Source organism: Xiphophorus maculatus, chromosome 18 (assembly GCF_002775205.1).
Source record: "Xiphophorus maculatus strain JP 163 A chromosome 18, X_maculatus-5.0-male, whole genome shotgun sequence".
NCBI lineage: Eukaryota > Metazoa > Chordata > Actinopteri > Cyprinodontiformes > Poeciliidae > Xiphophorus > Xiphophorus maculatus.
This window is the reverse complement of record NC_036460.1, coordinates 28,789,963-28,813,031: the sequence shown is the minus strand read 5'-3', so window position 1 is coordinate 28,813,031 and position 23,069 is coordinate 28,789,963. Positions and strand designations below refer to the sequence as shown.

Sequence of the window (23,069 nt, the reverse complement as noted above, 5' to 3'; positions counted from 1 at the left end):
GAGAGGAAGGTTGTTCTGTATTGTTTCGCTGGAGGCTCTAGTAAAAAGCTTGAATGTACAACAAAAATGACCCTTGGACTTTGACGGCATTGTTTAAAAATTCACATTTTGGAGCTTATATTATTCAGAAGTGGTAATCATGTGGTTTACATACGCTATGGGCTTTTATCAAGACTAGAAATTATGCTGTTAGGATCTGCAATCGAATAAACCAGAAAGTTTGGAAAACTAAAGTCACTGATGTGACATTATTTTTTTTCCCTCTCCCTACACACACAGTGCAGCTCTCACTGTTACCACAGCAAACATGCAGAGTGACTCTCAGCGGCTCTTCAAACTACCTAAAACACACATGAGAAGATCTTTGGTAACAAACTGTCAAAAACAAACACTGGGGAAAAATAGAAGCTTAAAATGATCTGCCAAAAAATTTTAATCTGCAATTCATTTTGTTGTCAACCTGATTAAATTTCCTCATGTGAGTGGGTTTAAATCATTCATGTCATAACAGAGTCTTTCTGCATCTCCTCCGTTTTTATAGAAATGATGTGACGGATCAGTGCTTCCCTCTGCTGGTGGTGCACAAGATGGAGTCTTTGTGATGCCTCATGTTTTAGATATATAAACAGTATTGGAAACTTAATTAATTCAATTATTTGTAACCCAAATTAAGAAGTGTCTGACAGTAAGTTGTAATTTTTTTCTATCAGTTTGTAAAAAAAATACATTATCTAAGCTACACAGTGCAACATTTTGTTATTATCCGGAGTATTAAATCAGCTAATACATTTATCATTTTGATAAGGGAGTTTGACAAAATTTTGGTAGACTGAAGTGTTTTCCGTGATGTACATCACATTACATTTATAATCTAAGATATTTGGGAAACTATACTTCTCTTGCCCTTAATTTAAATATCTTGTGAACCTAAAAGTAATACGTTTGCCTTTGCTTCCTGAATTATTAATACACCGTTCATAAGAGTCTCTGAAAGGAACTTGGGAGGGTGGAGTAATTGGAAAAAGGGGTTAATCAATATAATAATTTTTAAATGATCGTCGTTGTAACCTAGATGTCGCAGTGAAAGAAACAACCAAAAACAGAAAAAGAACTAAAGACAGAAAGAAGGAAGGAAAGGAAGAGCGGAAGAAAGAAACAGACTCTATTTCCCAGAATACACCAGTAAGACACGGTGATGGCGGAAGTGTGTCTTGTTGCTCGGAGACAGTTTTCCGCGCTTGTTCGGTTTGTGTGTACTTGTGTGTGCGCGCGGCTAGTTTAGCTCCAGTTAAACTGATTATTACTTCACAGAAGAGCGATAATAAACATGTCAGCGACGGGTTCAGGCTCTGTTACTGAGAGACTGCCACTTACGGTCTGTTTTTACTGAACTGAGGAATGAAGAGTAAGAAACAGAAGTCTGCCAAAGCTGCAAGCAACAAAAGGAAAGGTAAATGTAACGTAGCTAATGTTGCTAATGTTGTGCTACTTATGGGTAGCTCGTTCAATCAACTGTCACTTGCGTAAGAACATATACAAACGCTATGAAACTTTTCATATATAAATTATGTTATTTCTCATTATTCTACACCGTACTGACATTTTTGATTCGACACAATGACTCACAATAATATTTAATATGTTATAACTCGGTATTTTATCCTTTACAGCTAGAGGTGGTTACATTTACTTCAGTAGCTTGTTGGGGGAAATGTACTTTTACGATAACGTACTTTTTACTTTTACTTGAACATTATTAGTAGTAAGAATCAGTACTTTTACTGAGTCAAATGTCTAAATACTCTAGTGTGAATTACTTGAATAAATGAAATGAATGAAGCATGACAAATATAGCAGACAGAGACACACACTGTTAAAGTGAGAGCTCTGGTTTCTACACAAGCTTTTTTCTGTCTCAGATCTATTGAACATGTTTCTTTCAGCTAGGCCTGCATGATGCATAGCAAAGACCAGCTTGGACTGCAATAAATTCTAGCTAACTTTTTAAGTAACTGTGTGTTGTGTGTCTCCGGCTTGGTGTAACCTGACATAACTCTTATCAGTCCCCAGCGATGTGTCGCCCTCAACAAGCCTCCCCCCTCTTGTTGAGGGCCAGCTGAGGTGCTTCCTGTGTGTGACAGTGAGCAGGGTCTTATGGACAGTCCACAAGCCTCCGTCTGCAACGTTCGTCAGGCTGCGCTGGTGGGGCGAGTCATCCAACGGCACGCACTTCTTTCCAAGAGATGCATCCCAGGTGGCTCAGAGAACCATCAAGAGCACAGCTCGTTACGCAATCCGCTGCGGCCCGAAGCAGTTCACCTCATACCTTACAGGTGATTATCTTCTCTCCCGGTCCGCCGGCTTCCTCCCGCAGTCCAAAACATGACTGTTAGGTTCATCGTTCTACGTGCACAGTTGTTTTCTGTGTCTCTGTCTTGCTGTGTTGCCTTGGTAGCCTCTGCATGGTGAACCCTCATTCTCGCCCAATTACTGCTAGAAATAACCGCCAGCTCCCAGGATAAGCATGTTTAGATGGATATCTGTCACGTTTTTGCCTTTACAAATCAATAGCTCTTTTTTTCTGAACAGATATGGGCTCTTTGGTGCTGGAGGTTCTGACTAAGCCGGATCATTTACCAGTCGCTCGGGCTCAAGTTGCCGGGATCTCCCGTCTGTCTCTGTCGCAACCTGTTAGTGGATTTTACACTCTGGTGTCGCCAACCTCAGAAAAGCTGGGAGAAGTCCAGGTGAGCAGACTGATCAATTCAAAGCTTTGTGTGCAATAACAAACTTTACTGGACGATAAATTGTCCCAGTAATTATTGCAATAAATGATGATATTGTTGTTTTGAGACAATTTTCAAGTAATATAATGATCATGGCAGAATGATGCAAGTTCTCCCTCCAAAAGACTAATAAACTTTATTTTTGTACAGAACACTCAACACTGGAACTGGAAGATATTTTAAATATCCAAAGTAAAAAAAACAGACAACCAAAAACAATAATAAAACCATAAATAAAATGGATTATGATGTTTCTGTAAACAAAATTGCTCTTCAAAAATGATTAGTCCTCAACATGGAAATTATGAAGCTCAGTTTATTTTATTATGAGATTAATAGTTCAATAGCCTTTTACAGGCTTAAATGTAACTTAGATATTATGGAATAATAAAATATGCTGCTTTTCATCTCCAATCTTGACTTCTTAGGTCTCCCTAAACCTGGAGCCTCTGGCTGAAACCTACGACAGCAGCAGCTCGGCCCCCGCCACAGACACCAGCATCGATAAGCTGCAGGTACCCAAACTGATGGCCCCCCCGCCTCCAGTACTCGTCACCACTGGAGGTGGGAAAGAATCCGGCGGGAGCAGTGGTGGAAACACACCAAGGTTTGGGAAAGTTACTGAACAAATACCCGTACAAAAAATCACCCTTGCTTGTCTCCTCTGTTAATCTCTTTTGTTTCTTGCTTTGTTCATTCTAGAGGAAAAGACCACTTGTATTTTCAAAATGTCCAGAAGAAGATGCTGGAGAATCAGGTTCCTACGTCCAGCACATTTCAAAACAGTGAAATTGCTGGGAATCCCTCGACAGCGGAGACGGGAAATACTGACATCATCTCAGGTCAGCAGCAACATCATTAGCTGCGTTTTCATTCCAAATGAGTGCAAATCTTTGTCTATATTCTACTAAAGTGAAAAAAACACAGCGTTGCAATGGCGGTGTTTCCATTAAATAAGACATGAAATTAAAATAACATGTAAATAAGCTTGTTCACGCGATAAGTCATTAAAAATCATGGCAGTGACAGATGTAAACAGTTACACAAGATGTATTCATAATTTAGCCAATTAGCTCATCATCTATCAGCCATCAGAGGAGACATTGGTGTCTTACTCAAGTGTTGGAGCAACAAGCTGCTTATACTTGGGAGCAGCTACATAGGCGGACATTTTACAGATTCAACACACTTAAATGAAACATTTTTACGAACTGTGTGATGCTGTGAGAGCTCTTGTGGAGCCAGCTGCACATTGTCTCAAAAATAAAAACTAAAACAAACTATCATCACACTACTACTTCCTGTTATCTTCTTAGTCGTTTTTATAGATAGTAACAATCGGCTGTTTATGACGTGACTCAAGTGACGCATAAAAAGTGTTTCTCTTGCAGTTTTGTGAAATACAACTATTTAGCTATGGTCAACTATTGTATTTATCTCATTCTAGCTCAATAACCTTTATCAAAAAACTTGAGTTTTTTCTAAATCGGGCGTATTTATTTTTGTAATTTCAGTTTGCACAATTTTATGGTTAATAGAAACGCAGCTAGTCAGTCACTAATGTGCAAAAGCAAAAATGTTCAGTCATAGCTGTTAACCTTTTTCTGGTTGCAGTCATTCTGGAGCGGGGAAACAAGCTCAGGAATGCAATGGCGGAGTCGGCTCTGAATTGTGACATCGACTCTTCTCTGCCTCTGAAGGACAGTCCTCTACCTCTCCCTAAGGACAACATCCAAACACCTAAAGAGTCAGTGGCTTTTATTTTTTAAAGATTCCAGAAATGCACAGTTTTTAAATACCTACTACCCTGCTTTATGTTTGCAGGTTGTTCCCTTCTATATCAGGTATGTTTCTTCAGAATATCCTGCATGCAGATTCTGGGGATGGAGCCTTCCCCTCAGACAGCACCCTGGACTGTCTGCCAGACATGGACAAAAGAGCTGTGGATCTGCTGCTTGGCAGGTAGACTCACTGGATTTATGTCACTTACATTTTGCTCCTAGTGTTATCACTCCTAGTGTAATCACGAATGGCAAGACATTTTATTGGGATTGAGTGGTTTTGTATTCACTCCATTTTAAATTCGTAATTTGTAGAACCACTTTTAAAGGGGTGGTTTTATATAATCAGCTTTATATCATGTTAAAATGTTATTGCCTCATCAGCAACATAACTGGAGTGTTGCTATGACTTTTTCATGCATGCAATCCTTTCATCTCCATGGCAACCATTCAACTTTGCAAAACATCCAGATGGACCAAGCACCGCCTTGGACACGCAGCTCATCTTCTGACCTGTAGTTTCCATTCTTCCCAGCTTCTGCATTTCAGAGCAGGTCTCCCCTGTGACTCCCGTTCTCTGCTCCTCTAGACTAGCCAGCAGTAATTAGCAAGCACCTGATGGCACTGCGGATCTGCTAAGCTCATTATACGAGCTACTTCTCAGTGCAACGCTGGTATAAACATAAAGGGCTAAGAGAGGAGCGATGGTGTGATGACTTCCTTACGGCGGAGTTTCAGAAAGAGCAGGAGTTTTTAAAGAGACACAGGCTGAATTTCAAGTTAATAAATTACAAAGTCAAATTTCTTTCAAGTCATATTTGATAAATGCATTGTTTTTATTGTAACTGAAGGTAACATAGCTACTTGATTCTGCCATGAAATGTCACTATGTGCCTGGAAAATACAAAATACTTTAAGTACAAATAAAGCTGGAAGTCTTAGAGTATGTCTGCAAACTTTGCAACAACCTCTTCGTCAAAAATAATAAATATGTCAATATAATCGTTACTGGAAAAAAATTATCATTCATTCCTTTGTGTCAAAATTGATAATAACAGACCAGTTCAGATTTTCCCAAATTGTTGCATTTCTCCCGCCTGCAATGCTACCACAATGACAAACCTTTCCTCTCCCCAGTGAGCTGCTGGACTTTTTAAATTTTGCTAACATGACGATCACAACCAGATAACTCTAGTCTACCACATAAAGATTCAATAAAATGCAATGGAGTTAAAAAAATTTAGGGTGTGTAAAAACTGTTGCAAGCACTCTGAATGCAGAATTGTATTCTGCTGACAAATCAATGACATTGTAACATAACCACTATGTTTGTTTGTTCCTAAATAAATACATTAAAAAGTAAATATATCAACCTGTCGTGTAGAACAGTTGCTGTGATTTCATTGTTAAAAAGTATTCAATTTTCCACTGTTTATAACTGATTACATTTTCAATGCACATCATTTCTCTTTCCTATTCAAGCATCAGATTTTATTTTTTATTTTTATTGCTAAAATGTTTGTAAACCTTGCCTCACAGATATATTATAAAATCAGAATAAAAAATATTAAATTTGTTGTGTTGATGTGACAAACCTTTTGCAAATGTTACGTTTTGTATTTCTTTATTTGACCATACAAGTTGTGTGGTAATACAGGTTGTCTGATTGAGATCCAAATTCCCATTTACAATAGAGTCCTGTTTTGATAAAACAAAATTACAAATTAAGCAACAAAACAAGCAATTAAGAATTTTTACTTAATTAGATAAGCTAATAAAATATGAGCTCAAAAGAAGAGCAAGTTTCATAAGATCTTTTTGTCTTAGAATAAATTTGAATTGTTTCCAGCATTTTTTAAAATTTGTTTTCTTTCCCCCCCCAGCTCTGTGACATCTGGACTGCCTCTGTGGGACATCCAGGGCTCACCTCCTGAATCTCTCTCCGGCCACAGCAGTGTGTGTGGAGACAGCGAGCTCAGCGATCCGCTTTATGATCAGAGCTTACTGGAAAATCTGTTTTACAAAACTCCTGTGAGTATTTACTCTTTATCTTTTAGTTTTAGCTATTTTTTTCAGGCAACAAGTGATTGAAGTTATTGTTTTTAAGCACTCAGACACTGCACCGGATTTCGCAGGGGACAACGGTCAAGGAGCAACAACATCAAATAAAACTCATCCAGAGAAACCGAGGCAGTCTGAACCTGGGATCAGCCAAAGGTAAGAGCCTAAAAAAAACATCCTAAAGTCGTTTTTTTTCATCTGAAAACGGCAAAGGCTGTTCTGACCCACATTTTGACTTTTTTTCAGTCCAAATTTAGATGAACAGCAGTTTGCGGATCGTGGCGATGATCTCTGCTCTTCATTCAGTGCAGAGCAGTTCAAGTTGCTGAGTCTCATCAGAATAGCAAGAGTTACCGTCGAGTCGCTGGCCGTTCCTGCAGGCGGCTCAGCCACCACAACCAGGAAGGCCGTCAAAGAGAAACCTCCGCGCCCATTACCCAGCAAGAAGTGGTAAAACATTTAGTAATGTTCATTTTAAATAGAGATCATATTAGCATTTGTAACACTTATATTTGAGAATCTCTGAGTCTCTTCTTTTTTTTATAGCACATATTTTGTGGAATATGTTTTTCCAATGACTTCAGCCTCGGGTCAATTTCGGCGGAGTAAAGGTGGAGATGTAGACGTGACCAGAGCCGTTTCCAGTAAAATCACTTTTGGAGGTAATTCTTCCTGTTGTTATTTGTAACTGATTAATTGATTAATCGTTAACTGGAGTTAACTTTAAAAGTTTCTGAAAGAACAACATACTCAGAGCAGTAATTAACCCAAAGCTGCACAAAAATATCTAACTTTTTCTTTTAAGATAAAAAAAAAAACATTTGTCAATAAATATGTTCAACACAGAACTCATCTAGTGGTAGTTTCATCTAGTGGTAGTTTCACCGGGTTCAAATTCAGTAAAATAAAATGTCTTAATAAGCTTCTTTTGGTATTCAGTTAATCGGTTAATCCAGAAAATCAACAGATCAGCCCTACACTGTAATGTTGAGTCAAGCAGAAAACTTGTAAAACTGTTCCTTATGGTGTTTGTTTCTGATGCAGCTTCTCTGTGTGTTTCTTTAAGCTGTGAAGTTCCACCAGCTCTCTGTGTTTCCGGTCCACTTCAACGCCGCAGCGATCAAGCTGTGGTGGGAGAGTGAGCTCACTTTCAAGATTTACTCAAGAAAGAGTGACCAGAAAAAAGTAAGTTACTCAGACACTTTAGCTGTGTTCAAATTCAGGGTCTGCATCCTTCGAAGGACGGATTTGTAGGCCGATGACGTCATAGCGTGGCGACAAGGCCTGTCCGAATTCGAAGACTCCTTCCCATGCGGCCTCCAAATGTTGCCTTCTTTTCCCCAGATTAGAAGGATGGGTCCGGTATATCCTTCACGGCCCACTATATCCCATAATTCATTGCAGGTCCCAACTGGGCGTTCAGGCAGAGCGACAATGGCGGTGAAGAGCGGCAAATTATTTTGTTATATTACACTTTAAATGACACAACGTTATTTTGTACAACGTTTCTAGGCGAGAATGTAAGTGTGTAAGCCTCAAACATCTGCTCGGTTCACCAAAACATAACCTGCTCTGACATTTTCGGACATGTCTGCTCCCGCTGCGTTAACAGCCAGCTCCCCTCGCCAGCTGGCCGGGCGCTTCATATTCGGTATACCAGAGGAAAACGCCTGACTCCCGGCACATTGTTTTAAAAACTCCCGCTAGCTTTCCCCAATGAGTGGAAGTTAAATACCGATATTATTCAGACAAGTTTTCTCTGTTTTTGCAGCCTGTTTTTATTGGTAAGGCCGTTCACGCTCTGCGCAGTCTGCTGCAAAGTAAGGAGCTGAGTCAGTCCGTTGTTTTGCCGGTTCGCAACTCGGAGGGAACCAGAGAAACGCGGGACGTTGGACCTCTCACAGTAATTTTTAACTTTTTATTTTACTTGTTTATTTTTGTAAGCAACAAAGTTAAGGGGTTGTGACCCAGTTGCTATTTATGTTGCAGGTTTCCATAGAACTAGGAACACACAGCAAAAGTTTCTCTAAAGAAAAATCAGGGAACGTGAAAATCGCAGCCAACCCCGAAAGAGAACATGTTGGAAGGTCTCAGCGTTCTGACATGGAGGTCTTAACGGCTCCAACGATGGATCATCCCAGGCTGAATGTTTGGACTCCTCAGACACATACGAGGGAACCGTCGAATCCTCCCGGGATCCGAACATCTCCTCTTAAATCTTCTCGGGCCGAAGAGGAGCCCCAAATCCTCCTGCATGCTTTACTCATGGTTCCAGATGGGAAGAAGTTCAGCTGCGGGCCGCAGCAGGCTCCAAACGTCTTCTTGAACTCTAAGCTGTTCTGGTGTGATGAGACGGCCAGATCCACGGTCAGCTGGGGCCAGGCAAACCCCACCTTCAACTTCGTTCAGGTGGGTTCAAGAAACTCAGCCATCTCGGTCGGTCTGAATCACTTCATTTCATTTCACTGCCATTCTTGCTAAACGTGTCTGTTTGTTGCTAGCCATCTTTTCTGATTTAATCTTTGAAGACTTAAATCACTAAGAAATCTGCTTTTCCTCAGTAAATATTTGAATATTAAGAGAGTTGTGTTTTTCACTGTATTTATGTTTTAAATAGCTTTTGCTGTCTTACTTTTCTATTTTTGTCCGAGCACTTTAAGTAATGTTCTGCGAACATTCAGACAACATAACCTACTTTGTGGTTTAATTTAATGTAAAGGTGCTCTCATGATGAGGAGAGAAGCAAGTAGATTTGCTGGGATACACATTTCAGTGAAAATGTTAAAAAAAAAAAAACAGACTTCAAAATAAACCAAATCTGATTGTTTTTTTGTTTTGTTTTTGTGTAACAGGTAACACCAGTGGGATTAACAACAAAACTTTTAGAGCGTATGAAGGATAACATGATGGTGATTGAAGTATGGCAGAAAACTGGAAGCTCTGGGAACGATCGACTCTTCGGCCTCGTTAAACTACCTTTACATCAGTTCTACATGTCATTTAGGTAACAAAAACAAGTCTATTTTTTTATAACTTTATAGGGAGTTATAAAGCAAGATTGTCTTTTTTAGCTTTATGTCATGCTGTAATGTTATTCCCTCATCAAAAACATACCTGGAGTTTTGTCTTGATTCTTTCTTGCATGTTTGAGGAATCCTTGACTCCCATAGCAACCATTCAGGGGTGCCTTAACGCTTGCTCAAACAATCTGCTATTTAATTTGACACGTCCTTTGAGCTTGAGTCCCTTGCCTCCCTACTCCTCCAGACTAGTGGCAGCAGAAATTAGCAAACACCTGGTGGAACTGCGGGTCTTCTAAGCTCCTGAGAACGCTTTTAAACGGCGTCAGTGGACACACTGTTGTGTTGACACACTGAAGGGGAAGTGTAAGCTAGTAGGTTCTTAAAGAAAGAGATGCCAATTTCAAGACGTCACACTTTGGTATATACTACATTTTCATGAAAACTAAAGGTAACATAGTAAGTTGATTTTGCTATAAAGTGTCTCTTTGTAGCTAGAAAATACATTCGTCAACATCCATCTAATAAATGCGCAGTAATCAATCGCATGATAAATTAAAATGAGCTCGATAATTTCCATTCTGTTGATTAACATTTTTTAAGGGCAATTTTGTTTACAAAGACATCATAATAAATTTCATTATAAGTATGTTTTTGTTGTTATTTTTGGTTGTTTGGTTTCATTTAAAATATCTGTCAGGGTCAGAGTGGAGTGCTTTTACTAAATTAAAGTTTGTTGGTCTTTCAGAGGGTGAGCTTGCATTATTATTCCATCATCAATATGTTGCTTGAAAATGGTCTCAAAACAACAGTATTATTGTTAATTACTGGGAGAATTTATTGTCCAGCAAAATTTGTTTTCCTGACAGGCCTACATCCATCCAAACTCCTGTTAGCAGTAAACAAGCTGAAAGTTGCCTTATTTACTTTCTCCTCTGAAGGGCACTGTTGTGCATCTTAACAGTTAATTGTGATCTGTGTCACACATGGCCTCAATATGATAACTTGCTAAAACTGACTGCAAACTGCCCCGCAAGAAGCCCTTTTAATGGTATTTGATATTTCCCTTCCTTTTTTTATTTTCAGGGACCCGAAGATCACCCAGCTCCTTCTGCAGGCGCAGTACCCTGTTTTAGGGGTCGACTGCTACATGCCTGTCGTCGACGTGTTCTCAGGCTGCTGCAGGGGAAACCTCAGGGTTGTTCTGGCCATGGGTCGGGCGGAGCAGATCGTCTCCTTCCAGCGCACCAGAGATGAGGAGTACGATTCGTCTCCTCACGCGGTGAGACCGGTTCACATGCTCGATCACCAGCCACACCCACAAACAAAGGTATGTGCTCAGCACTTCTGATATGTAATATAAGAGCTGTTACTCTGCTTTCACTTATTCGTATTAAACATATTTGCTTACTGATGTAAATAATAGAATTGCTGATTACATCAGTCAAGAATTTACTTTAAAAAGACTCAGAGCCTCACCCTCTTCTTCTACTTATGCTACATAAAGGCACTTGTACAACTGTGTCGATGCACAAATACTGAAATATTGCTTGAACCTTTGCTTGAATTACTTTTCTTAAATAATCTTTAACCCCGGTCTTTGTTTTTCAGGTGAATGCAGTACAAGTGAGGATTATGAGGGAGCATGTGTTTGTTCTAAGAGTGGAGAAAGTCAGCGGACTGACCCCTCTGCAGTCCACAGTGTGGGGAGAGGCTGACTGCTACGTTCAGTACAGTTTCCCCTCCCAGGAGTTCAATGCTGCCTCCAACGTTGATCCGAGCCTCGTAGAGAGCAGTAAGGCCGCCTTTAAATAAAAATGAAACTTTAAACCTAATTAATGGATTAATTGTATGATAAGTGAAAATTTCCATTCTGACGATTAATATTTTTTGAAGGGCAATTTTCCTCACAGAAGCATCATAGTCCATTTTATTTATTCAGTTGTGCGCGTTTTTATTAGCGATTGACCAATGCATGAATTTTTTTTAAGACCGGTACCGATCCTTTTTACATCAATCCAACTGATCCCGATATGTGCTCCCGATGTTTTTTCTTCTGGAAGCCAATATTGCTTTTTAATTGTTCATTTACATGATAAAAATGGGATAATCATAACAAATGTTGCACAAGTCTCAATTTATTAATGCAACATATTAAGAATTGGGGGCAAACAATGTGGAACGTTTGACACCACTGTTCCGGCCAGCTCACACTGAGACAGAGACAGTGGGTCTCTGTCTCTGTTTCAAAGGGCAGATAGAGCTAAATCAGACAGTTAAAAATACATTGAAAGTTAAAAACTTACCCTTGTTGTTGTTGGCATTCAGTCTTGCTACGTTACCAGCCGCTGCCTAGCATGGAGGGATCAGAAAACGTGTGGTCACGTTATCTCAAGGCATGGCTTCTGGATGCACTATTGGATCGGCGAATGCATACTTGTAACAGCCGACGTTGATATAAGAACAAAACACAAATATCGTCCCAAAGTATTGGTCGGAGATATATTGGTCAACCTCTGGTTTTTAATTTCGTTTTTTTAACATAGTTTTTATTTTTTTATTGTTATTTTCGATATTTAGAATATCTTCCAGTGCTAAGTGTTCTTTATAGAGTTAAAGTTTATTCTATAAACTTTGAGAGGGTATGCCATTATCAATATATTACATGAAAATGGTCTCAAAGCAACAATGTTATCGCTTATCGCAATCATTTCTGGGACAGTTTATCATTCAGTAAAATTTGTTAATGCGACAGGCCTACTTAAACCCAACATGTTACTTTCTTCTTAGCCCTAATTCTTCCTCCACCAGGCTTGAACCTGAAGCCGCATCGTACCATCACCACTCTTTGCGTCCCGGACCCGGTGTTTGGTCACACCGAGACTCACGTCCTTCTCGCTCCTGAAGGAGTTCCTGTCCAGCGACTGCTGCTCAGCTCGCTGTCGAGCCAAGGCCTGACTAGTGGAGGAGGCGTCCAGTTTGAAGTGTGGTGCAGGTAAGTGTCATATTAAAAGGGACGTGTTATTCAAAATTCCCACTTTGCATGTTTTTGTACCTCCATTTGGTTTTTGACTGCTACCAAAAAGTGCTTAAAAAAACACCTAGTTGGTTTTTGGCAATAAGTTAACGTTTTTTGGTGTCTGGAAAAAAAAAAAGTCAAAAACATCCGGTGTAATGTCATAAATTAGCAGGCACTGCCTGTCCCCTTGAAACCCCAGCAACCCCAGTGGAGGTCCAGGAGGTTTGGTCAGCTGGTTTTTACCATTATATTTTGCATAGGCCATTGACCTACCCTAACCCTTTCAAAGAATCACCTTTAAAGACTGAGTATTTTGTCCTGGCTTTGACATAATATGGTTACACTGTACACATGTCCCTAAGTTGCTGTTCTCATTTAGTAACATTAAAACTCCAACATTTCCCATCCTGACAGCTGATGGTTTGTTTATTCGATTGTCATCATGTTTCTTTGCAGATATTATTATCCAAATGTCAGAGATCAGCTTGTGGCCAGAGGATTGCTTCCCCTGTCCAAATTATGTGCCATGGCAACCATGCAGAAACAACATCCTAACGAGGCTCAGATGTTCTCCCTTCCCCTGGTTCCAAGGACTGAGGGCCACTCAGGATTTCAACCTCAGCCTTCAGGTAAGCACATGCACATCTATAAAGGTGATCCAAACGAAGACAATATCTAAAATATTAACAATGTGTCTAATCTGTTTTTGTTTTGTTTTTTTCCCCAGGTTTGCTGGATATTTGCATTCGCTACAAGCACAGGCCTGTCCGACCTGAAGGACAGGCTGGTCGAGGAGCTGCTTCCCGTGTTGTGACGCTTGTGGTTCAAGTGCACAGAGCGTCTGGGCTGCAGGCAGCAGCAAGGTACTGCCGTCTTCAGCCTAGATGCTCAAAATGCTCAAAACAGCATTTTGAGGTAGAATGCTGTTTTGAGCTTTCTACCTCAAAACAGATTGGATTGTTTTACTGTGATTTGTCTGTGTAATGTTCACAAACAGAAGGTCATAAAGTGATAAATGCTTAAGTATACAAAGCTTTGGAAACATATTCAAGTTAAAGCCCAGCATTTTTTGTACTAGTACAGTAACACCTGGTTCTTTTTCCTTCCATCCTCTTTTCAATCTTTTCAGAGCATTATCAGAAGAAAACAATCAATTCAGCCATTTAACAGAGGTCGGGGTGAACCCTTTCGTCACGGTCCACCTGTCCTTCTTACCTGACAGCGAGAGGAGGTGTACCCGCACTGCGGCCAGGACCTTCTGCCCCGACTTCGACCACCACATGGAGGTGACCTGTGATCTGTTGCTGCACATGAGCAGCGGGGAAACCTGCAGCCTGGCTGAGCAACTGGAGCAGGCGTCTGCTGTCTTTACTGTCTGGAACAGAGACGGTCAAAAAGGTTAGAGGAGCTCAGCTTGCCTCAGACCCAAATTTGATGAGAGTCTTATTACGGTTAAAGGTGAGTTTGTGTTTCTAACATTTTTGTTCTGTTCTCTTGCAGCATCTCCTGAGCAAACGCAGATCATGTTGGGTTCTGTGAAAATACCATTGGTTGATCTCATTCATAAAAGAACAGGTCTGCTACTTCTTAAAAAAGTATGATGGGGCAAGCTGCTCTCTTTAATAAACACCGAAGTTAATTCATGTTTTTCTCAAACATTTAGGTATTTCTGGCTGGTTCGGGCTGTACTTAGTTCGTAAAAAACGTCCTTCACAGCCGGAGCACATCTTGGTTGGTGGGCTGGAGCTTTCCATCAGCTTCGCTCACCACTCAGACAGAGAAAGGGTGATTAAAGCCGCCGAGGGTTTGGGCTGGGAAATGGCACAGCAAGATGATGAAGAATCCTGGGAAGAAGGCATGAGAAAACTCTCACTGACTTTTTCAATGCCTAAAGCGTGGCTTCCTATCCATTGTCTGCTTCCTCCGGGGATGAGCGAGCTTCAGCGCTCTACCTACTGCTACATCAGGTACAAGTTCTTCGACCAGGACGCCGTCTGCTCCCGATTGCAGCACCCATGTGTTGAGGGCGACCAAGCCACGGTGAGCTTTGAAGGAAGTAGAACGGTGGAGCTCAGAGCCACTCAGCCTTTGGTGTGGTATCTGCGAGAGGAGAAGCTGGAGGTCCAGGTGTGGGTCACCTTCTCTAAAAACAGGACTACAAGGCCAAGCGACTCAGACCGACTGGTGGGGTCTGCATTTGTTGATCTGGCTTGTCTTGCAAAGACTCCCAAGCAGAAGCAGTCCCTGAGTGGTATGTAAGAAAAAAAGTACTTATTGCTTAATTCAGGGTGATCAGGCAACCTTAAAAAGTCTTACATCCATGAAGCTAAAAATTAGCCTTAGAATATTTGAATATTTGTATTCTTTTGTATATTTTTGTCATAATACTGGTTTTAAATTTCATTCATAATGCTTTTAAAAAGCTCTTAAAAAGTTTTAATTGTGAGTTGGTGAAACATGTAGAATCTCTGTTTATTATGTTTCTGCAGGAGTGTACCCGTTGTTCATGCGCTCTGCCGCCGATCTACAAGGCGCAGCTCTCAGGGTGCACATCACACCGTTGGATGGTTCCGTTCCCACAAACCTGTCAGCTGCACATGACACCCAGCTGGACTCTGACAGTCAGGAGGAGATCTTGTTGGAGGAAGTGGAAGAAGCAGATGGCTCCCCATGCGCTCCCAGAAAATCCTCACACACCCACAGCACACACAGGAGTAAACCCTGCAGGGAAACTCCAGACCTGACGTCTGCGCATCACACAGAGGTGAGCGTGGAAGACTCTTTCCCTGTGACTGTGGCAGTGGACCGAGCCATGCACCTCAATCTGAAAGGTTAGTATGTTATGTAAAACATTTAATGTTTACTTTACTGTCTTCTATTGGGATTTTATAAGATGAGCCAACACAGAGTTGCACATCCCAAAAGGGCAAAATGATGCATAGTTTTCAATATCAAGAAACAATCAAATTATGGAGTGCATTTGTTTTTAAAGTCCTTGAGTCAGTCCTTTGTAGGGCTATCTTTGACTGTCATTACAGAAACAAATGTTTCAGGGATCTTCACTACCAGCCTGGCATGTTTAACACTGAAATTATTGCCCATTCTTCTTCAAAACCACGGGCAAGTTTGCAGTTTACGAACTGTATTTAGTTCGTAAACTGTAAAGGCATTTTGAAGGGATGTTGCAAAAATGTCTTCTTCTTTTGGAAGCCATTCATTGTGTCCCTTACACTTTGTGCACTATGTTGTACACATGGATGTTTATCACATAAAATCCCCAGAAATACATTGCCATGTTCTAGATGGCAAAGAATTTAGACTAAAGAAGTGTTTCATTTTCCCCCAGCTTGTCCTCTTACTGAGCGCACTGAAGGAACTCCTTGCTGCTGTGTTTCATACGTCACCGCTGACTCGCCTGAACCAGTTTGCACATCTGTTGTAACCAACACGGACTGTCCTGTGTGGGACCATCAGCACGAGTGCAGGTCTGCTTTCCACACAGACCTCAAAATATGCAACACATTTGCAACAAGTTAACGTGTTTACTTTACATTTCCAGACTTTCAAAGGAGCTGCTGGTCGATCCACATCAGTTTCTTGTGTTCAAAGTGTGGCACAAAGGAGGTATTGTGAGATGAATAGTGATTTATGATGTTTTGGCTTGTTTCGTGGTATTATTTAACCGTTTTGATGTTTTACGTCTGCAGAAATGGAGCGGGTGATTGGATTTGCCACTGTAGACCTGTCTCCTTTACTCTGGGGTTTCCCGTCAGTGTGTGGTTGGTACAACATCACAGACTTCAGTGGCCAGTGTCACGGTCAGATTAAAGTGTCTATAACTCCTTTGAGGGGAGTCCAGGACCTTCGTGGACAGAGAAAAAACACCAACAATGAAGCTGCCACAAACTCATCAGTAAGTGTGCCGCTTTGATGAAATGTAATATCGGGTGATTGCTAAATCCCTAGATTTAGAAAACGTGTTTTCTGAATCCCAAGCTGAGAACGTGTTTATTTCCAGGCTTTGTTTGAGACCAGTCCTCTCAGCTATCAAACCACAGCCATGTACAGCAGCTTCCCGTCCCACATCAGCAGATTCCCGGAGCAGAAGATCTCGTCGCCAAACCACAGCGACGTGCCGTTCTCTGAAAGGTTGGTACTCTCGCAGTTTGACGACATCCAAACAGTTTTGGTCCTTTTCATTAATTATTTCATGTCGCAGGCCAAGTGAGAACGATCGCCATTTTGAGCACATGGACAAAGTTCGTCTTTACCACCAGAATCTGCAAGAACAAACAGCGTGTCACTCTGCCTGTGGCGGGCCGCCCGATGACGTTAATCCCTCCAGCTCATTTTTGTTTTCAGCACTCAGGTATTCAGATGAATTTTTTAAATTCCCATTCTTTAACTGGACATTAGGTCTGAAACAATTAATCAGATGTATTGTGATGAATTGATTATTAGAATAATTGTCAATAGACCTGCCACAATAAACAATAAATCAATTAATCGAATGATAAATTAAAAGAAACTCAGTAATTTTAATTTGTTTGATTTATCGTTTCTCTTTTCTCTCTGCTTTTACCAAAAACTGAATGATAAAAGTTTTTAGTCTGGTGCTTTGGTCTCAACTATCCCTTTTTTAAAAGATAAATTTGTTTACACAGACTTTATAATTCATTTTATTTGTCGTTTCTGTTGTTTTCTTTAATTATTTTGGATATTTCAAATGTCTTCCAGTTCCAGTGTTTAAATGTTCATTAGAATTTAAAGATTATTTATCCTTGACAATGTGTTCTTGCATTGTTACGCCGTTATTACTATTATATTACTCAAAAATGGTCTCAAAACAACAATGTTATCGCTTATCACAACAAGTTTTGGGAAAATTTATCACGCAGCAAAATTTGTTATCGTGACAGTCCTAATTGTCAAGTAATTTAGTGGTCAATTAATCGTAAACATACGTATATAGACTCATAAAAGGCTGTTTGCTGAAAGGACAATATACCCAACCAAGTAATTAAAATAAAACTCTAAAAAAATATTGCATTTAAGATGAAAAGCCTTCTCTGTGTGTAAATATGTTTTAAAAAATGTTAAATGTATTTTTAATATTGTATATAAAAATCTTTAAAGTGGTTCGATTTAAAAAAAATCTGCAGAATGTGATTTTTTGTTATTTTTTTTGTCTGATTCATTGATTGACCGTCACAATAATCAATTACTAGAATAATCATTTACATTTGACACTTTGTCTAAAAAACTCACGGTACCAATATAAAACTACTAATATTTTTACGACAGGAGAAAACTTAGCGAGCTTGACAACATTCAGCGATACTTCAATCGTAAGCTATCGACTCCTACTTTCCCGCCTGCGGCCGAACAAGACGGCCACAACCAAGAGGTGGATCGGGGTGTGTTGGAGACCGACTCGAGTCAGCTGCTCCTCAAGTCCAACCAGCTTGTTGGGGAAGTCAACAGCATCATCAGTGGTGAGCTTCTTCCCAAATATTAAAAATATAAAATGATCGGCCAGCCAATTCTGATCAAATTTGCATTTGTTTTTTTTTTTCCAAAAAAACAAATGTATTACAAAATACCTAGGTAAAAAGTTGGGGAAAACAAATGTTTATCCTACATAATAAAAACAATACCCAGCAGTTATGACTCAAAAATTTCACAAAGCACTTTACAAATGAGTAAGACATAACAACAGATGCATAGTATAAAATACAATAAATTAAAGACATAAAACGTGCTTTAAAGCTGCAGTTTGTAACTTTTATAAAAAAAAATTTACATACGTATTTACTGACACTGTCACTATGTTGTGACAGTTTGGTACAAGACCGATAGACTGGGAAAAAATTTTAGTTCCACTGCCTTCAATCAGTGCTAACTATAAACAACCAATCAGGGCCAGGAGGCGAGTCTTGGCGCAGTCAATCATGCCCAATTATGTCTCATGTTATACTGTCATGACAGTTATAGGTTTAACAAATATGTTTGCATTAGAGTGTAATTATTTACAAAATAATACAACGTTGGCACTTCTAATGGACTTTCAATGCAACGTTTAGAGCAACTTTGCATTAAAAGTGTCATTATTTACCAAATGACATTTCATGACAACAGTCATAGATATCCATGAAAGACTCCTTCATGTTCATGACAGTTCATGTCAGTCTTATGAACACCCCATCAAATAAAGTGTTACCCATTCTTTTTTTCTTTTTTAAAATAAAAGTTACCTACTGCAGCTTTATTACAGTTATGCAATAAAATATTAATGATAAATAAATTTGATAATATTTTTAACATCAACCTCTTTTATCAAACCACATCTGAGAACAGAAACCAAAATTGTGCTGTTTTGGGGTTTTTTTTCTTCTCTCTTCATAATTTGGCTCGTCTTTCAGGTCTACGAGGTCACTTCCTGGAAACCATTCCCTCCAACACTCAGAGCTCATCAGACTCACCAGATGAACGCAGGAGCCCTCCGCCCGACCCAGACAGCAAGTCCAGTCCAAACAGAGCCACTCACCATCGTTTGGATGTTGCATCTCCGCTGCCTGCCCAGACGTCTGAGGACGACACCGACTCTGACCACGACGACAAAAAGGACGAGCAAAGCAGCAAGGACAACCTGTCACAGGATGAACACCAAGAGGATTTTAGACAGGACGAGGAAGCTGGCGATGATGATGATGATGAAGGAGACGAGAATTTCGAGGAGGTGGTGCTCCAGCCCAGGTCTCTGAATGAGGTGACTTCACTAACAGACAGAACCAGTCCTTGGACCAGCATCCTGTCAGACCCCGACCTGGTTTCTGTAGAGAGCATAGAGGATCAGAAGGAGTCAGACATGAGTGAGAATGAGGACAAAAGTCTGGAAGAAAATCGAGACGGCTGCCTTTCCGATGAGAAACGCACAGAAAATGTTCACCGTACAGAGAGAGACGATGACAGGATGCTACAATTTGGCGATCAGACAAAAGGGTCCAACAGCCCCAACAGTTCAGATGAGGCGTCATCATCTCCACAGCCTGTCGCTGACACACACGGTGCTTCAGGAACTCAGGACACTGATGAAAACCAGCTCCAGACGTATCCTTAACCTGGTTTTATTTATTCATTTATTTATTTCGTATTGTTAGCTTGATTTTTCTGAGTAGTCTGTTTAACTGGTAACCAGGTCAGATTAGCAGTTTATATCAAAGCTACCATCATGTAGAACCTAGTATTGCAACAGTTATACTTTTATTAATTTAAAATAATAATAATTGTAATTATTATTTTATTATTATTAGCACTGTGCAGGAAACTCAGAGATACTTTACAGTGTCTCTGATCTTTACTTTAATTCTTCCCAAGTAAAGAAGGGAATAAAATGTAAAAAAAAAAATAACATAGGGCTGGGCAATATGGCTGAAAATCGTATCATAATAAAACTGTTTCCAATCAGTCGATATTGATAATTACTGATTAGTTTTATGTTTTAAATATGTAAAATACTGCCAAGCTGGTTGTGTGATCTTTCCTGATTTATCCACAGCTTTCACTCCATGCCTTTATTTTCATTTTTATGCATTTATGAGGCACGGTGGAGAAACCTGAAACTGTTGCTGTGCAAGTTGTTAGGTAACCAAAGAGCAAGTGAGTTAATTGATGCTACCAACGTTCCTCAGCTAGTCGTGATCAGTTGAGCAGTGAAAGCCTTTTCTCTGCCTACATCCTCCAGAATACTGTGCGGTTCTGGTTTGGAGTTCAGTGAAATTATTGAACATGCTATTGGATGTATTTTTTATTTATATTGATCGTACCATGTGGAGGCTGTTGCAGTAACCAAGTCAAGAGGTGGAAAATGAGTGAGTCAAAGATTCAGCTGTAAAGGAGGAACAGTGAAATGCAGAGGTGATCAATGTTCTTGGGATTTAAGATGGCGGTCTTCGAACCAGTTTGATTCCTGAATGGGAGCTGGAAGTCGAAGTCGACTCCAAGGTTGAGAGTCTGTGAGGAGGAGGAAACTGGCCATTTATCTGTCAAAACAGAGTTTTTGAAGAGTTTACTTTGATCTTTTAACTTTTAAATAAATATGTGCTTTTCTTAATCTCTTCTATATGCCACCATTTCAGAGTCAAAGCCTTTTATAAAGCTCAGGGACTTCAATAACTTGTAGTACAGTCCTCTTTTTCAAATTTGATTCTTAATTTTTTTAAAGTCTAATTTAACCAAATTAGTTAAAAGGCTTTAGCATTTGAGAAGTTTTAGACTTCGCTTTGAGCACTAATGAAGTTTTTATATTGATTTATAACAGAGATATAGGACACTATCTTTAAGTCTTGTTGTTTTTTTAAACTTCTTACCTTAAGCTCATTACCTGTGGAAGTCCCTAATTTCTTCCTCCCGTCTCACCAACTGGAGGCGTCACTGAGAGCCATCCGTTTAGCTCCATCCTTCTCCCACACATCTTATGAATCTGTAAGTATTTTACAGCTTTATTTCTGATATTAAAACCTTTGTTGCTATTCCTACTTGAATCATAATAGTTTCATTCTGACATGGTATTGATAGTTTCGGGTACTAACATTTTTATAAGTTATGGTTTTTGAAATGCTCACAGTTTTCCTGCTCATCCCAAAGTCTCAAGTCTATTTACTGATACACCAAAGGAAATACTGGACTTTTCTCCAGCTTAATGGAGAGTTGTTGTTGCTAATTGTTGCTGCGCATGGCCAGTTAAGTTGCTAAAACATGCCACAACATTTTTGCTCCGCTTCATACATATAGCAAAGATAAATTTGGCTCTTTGGGAAAAAAGGCACTTATAGCCATTGTGTTGAAACCAAAGGAGCACCACTTATTCATCTAATTAATAAACAATATGTTTAGTTAATTTACCAGCAATAGAAATATGTTTTTTTGTGTGTTTTGAATAAAAGTAGTAAAATTATGTCATTTTTGTTTTTTAATTTCTGTGTAAACACCATGGAACTGATTTCTACTCAAGGTAAGCATCCCAGCCCATACATTTCTATAGCCCTAAAATTGTGTTGAGTTTTTAGTTGCATTCCAATTATTTTCCAGAAGTAAATGTGAAACAATTTAGTAATATTTGCATTTTATTAAAAATATACACATGCGGACAAAATTGTTGGTACCCTTCTGCTGATGACCAAAAAGCCCACATTAGTCACTGAAATAACTTGAATCTGACAAAAATAATCATACAAAAAAAAGATTTGACTACCTGTGGACAGGTGCTGAGGTCTCATTGGCTGCTGCAGAGGTTGTTTGATTGCAGTGATTCCCTCAAAAGATCGAGTAACAAATGTTAAGTTACAGGTACCATCATTTTTGTCTAGGCCAGTTTCATTGGTTTTTGTTTTTTTTAACGATGCGGTTGAACCGCAGTTCCAAAGCAATGTCTGATTTTCATTGGTTCATTTTCAACAGATCTTTTCATTATTATTATCGCTTTGTCAGTTTCAAGATATTTCAGTGACCATTATGGGCTTTTCAGTCATTAACGGAGGGGTACCAACAATTTTGTCCATTTGTCTCCTCACTGACTATTGCTGTGCATCAGATTGGGTTTATCAATAATATAACAGTCAGTTACCAATAAATTAAATAGTAAATGAAACTCGTACCACTGCATAATGTTGGAGTCGAAACTTTAGGTAAGACTTTGGAGATTTTGAACTTTGACAAACAGTTTGCAGAACTTTTGTTTAAATTCACATTTGGTATGCTACATAAAATCCTCAGATAAATTATAAGGTTGCTTTTTGATGCACTGATAAAGCAGCTGATTCTGTTACATAAATAACTATAAAACATTCAACACCAATGCTAAAACTAACTACTGTAGTAACAGCAGTTAGTTACTACAGTAATGTTCTTGCTTGAGTGAATGCTGGGAATTAGTACGGCACACCTACCATCATTGCTAAGAAACCGGTTTAAGCCTGTTACTCAGTGTTGAATCCATGATTGTGTTTGTGTGTTCCACACATACAGCGATCAGCAGCGAGTCTTTCATGTTAAAAAAATGCAAAGAATGACTCGTTGACTCATTATTTTAAACCCTTAACATGCAATGGCGTGTCCCTGACTCTAATGTTTTTATGATCGAAGATCTATTTCTTTGTGATATTTGCAGGGTCAGAACTCCTCAGACCGCCGCAGTGTTCCCCCTCGCAGAGGTCCCCGGCCACGGCCGGACATGTCCCCTTCTTCCCTGAAGAAACAGACGGACAGAATTGCAAAGATATTCGCAGCTCGTTTCGATAAGTCCAGTTAGCTCAGTGGTTTTACACCACGATAATCATGTAAATTAATTTTTATATTTGTATGTTTTATAAATAAATATTGAAAAATGTTCTGCGCTTTGAAC

At 39.6% G+C, this 23,069-nt stretch overlaps 1 protein-coding gene across 1 annotated transcript; it reads left to right on the top strand.

Annotated features, from left to right (window-relative positions):
• Positions 1 to 1,184: 1,184 nt before the first annotated feature.
• c2cd3 (C2 calcium dependent domain containing 3) lies at positions 1,185 to 23,053 on the top strand. The gene is made up of 33 exons (XM_014473279.2): positions 1,185 to 1,450; positions 2,064 to 2,333; positions 2,590 to 2,747; positions 3,215 to 3,393; positions 3,489 to 3,628; positions 4,401 to 4,533; positions 4,611 to 4,748; positions 6,451 to 6,598; positions 6,675 to 6,784; positions 6,875 to 7,078; positions 7,175 to 7,290; positions 7,695 to 7,813; positions 8,400 to 8,531; positions 8,618 to 9,037; positions 9,481 to 9,632; positions 10,735 to 10,978; positions 11,260 to 11,443; positions 12,460 to 12,643; positions 13,124 to 13,296; positions 13,395 to 13,530; positions 13,797 to 14,065; positions 14,168 to 14,242; positions 14,331 to 14,918; positions 15,157 to 15,498; positions 16,014 to 16,152; positions 16,227 to 16,291; positions 16,375 to 16,580; positions 16,686 to 16,816; positions 16,887 to 17,036; positions 17,972 to 18,162; positions 19,090 to 19,777; positions 21,043 to 21,151; positions 22,836 to 23,053. Exons 1-33 carry the CDS (start codon positions 1,399 to 1,401, stop codon positions 22,974 to 22,976), a joined length of 6,486 nt encoding a protein of 2,161 aa, XP_014328765.1. The 5' UTR covers positions 1,185 to 1,398; the 3' UTR covers positions 22,977 to 23,053.
• Positions 23,054 to 23,069: the final 16 nt, after the last annotated feature.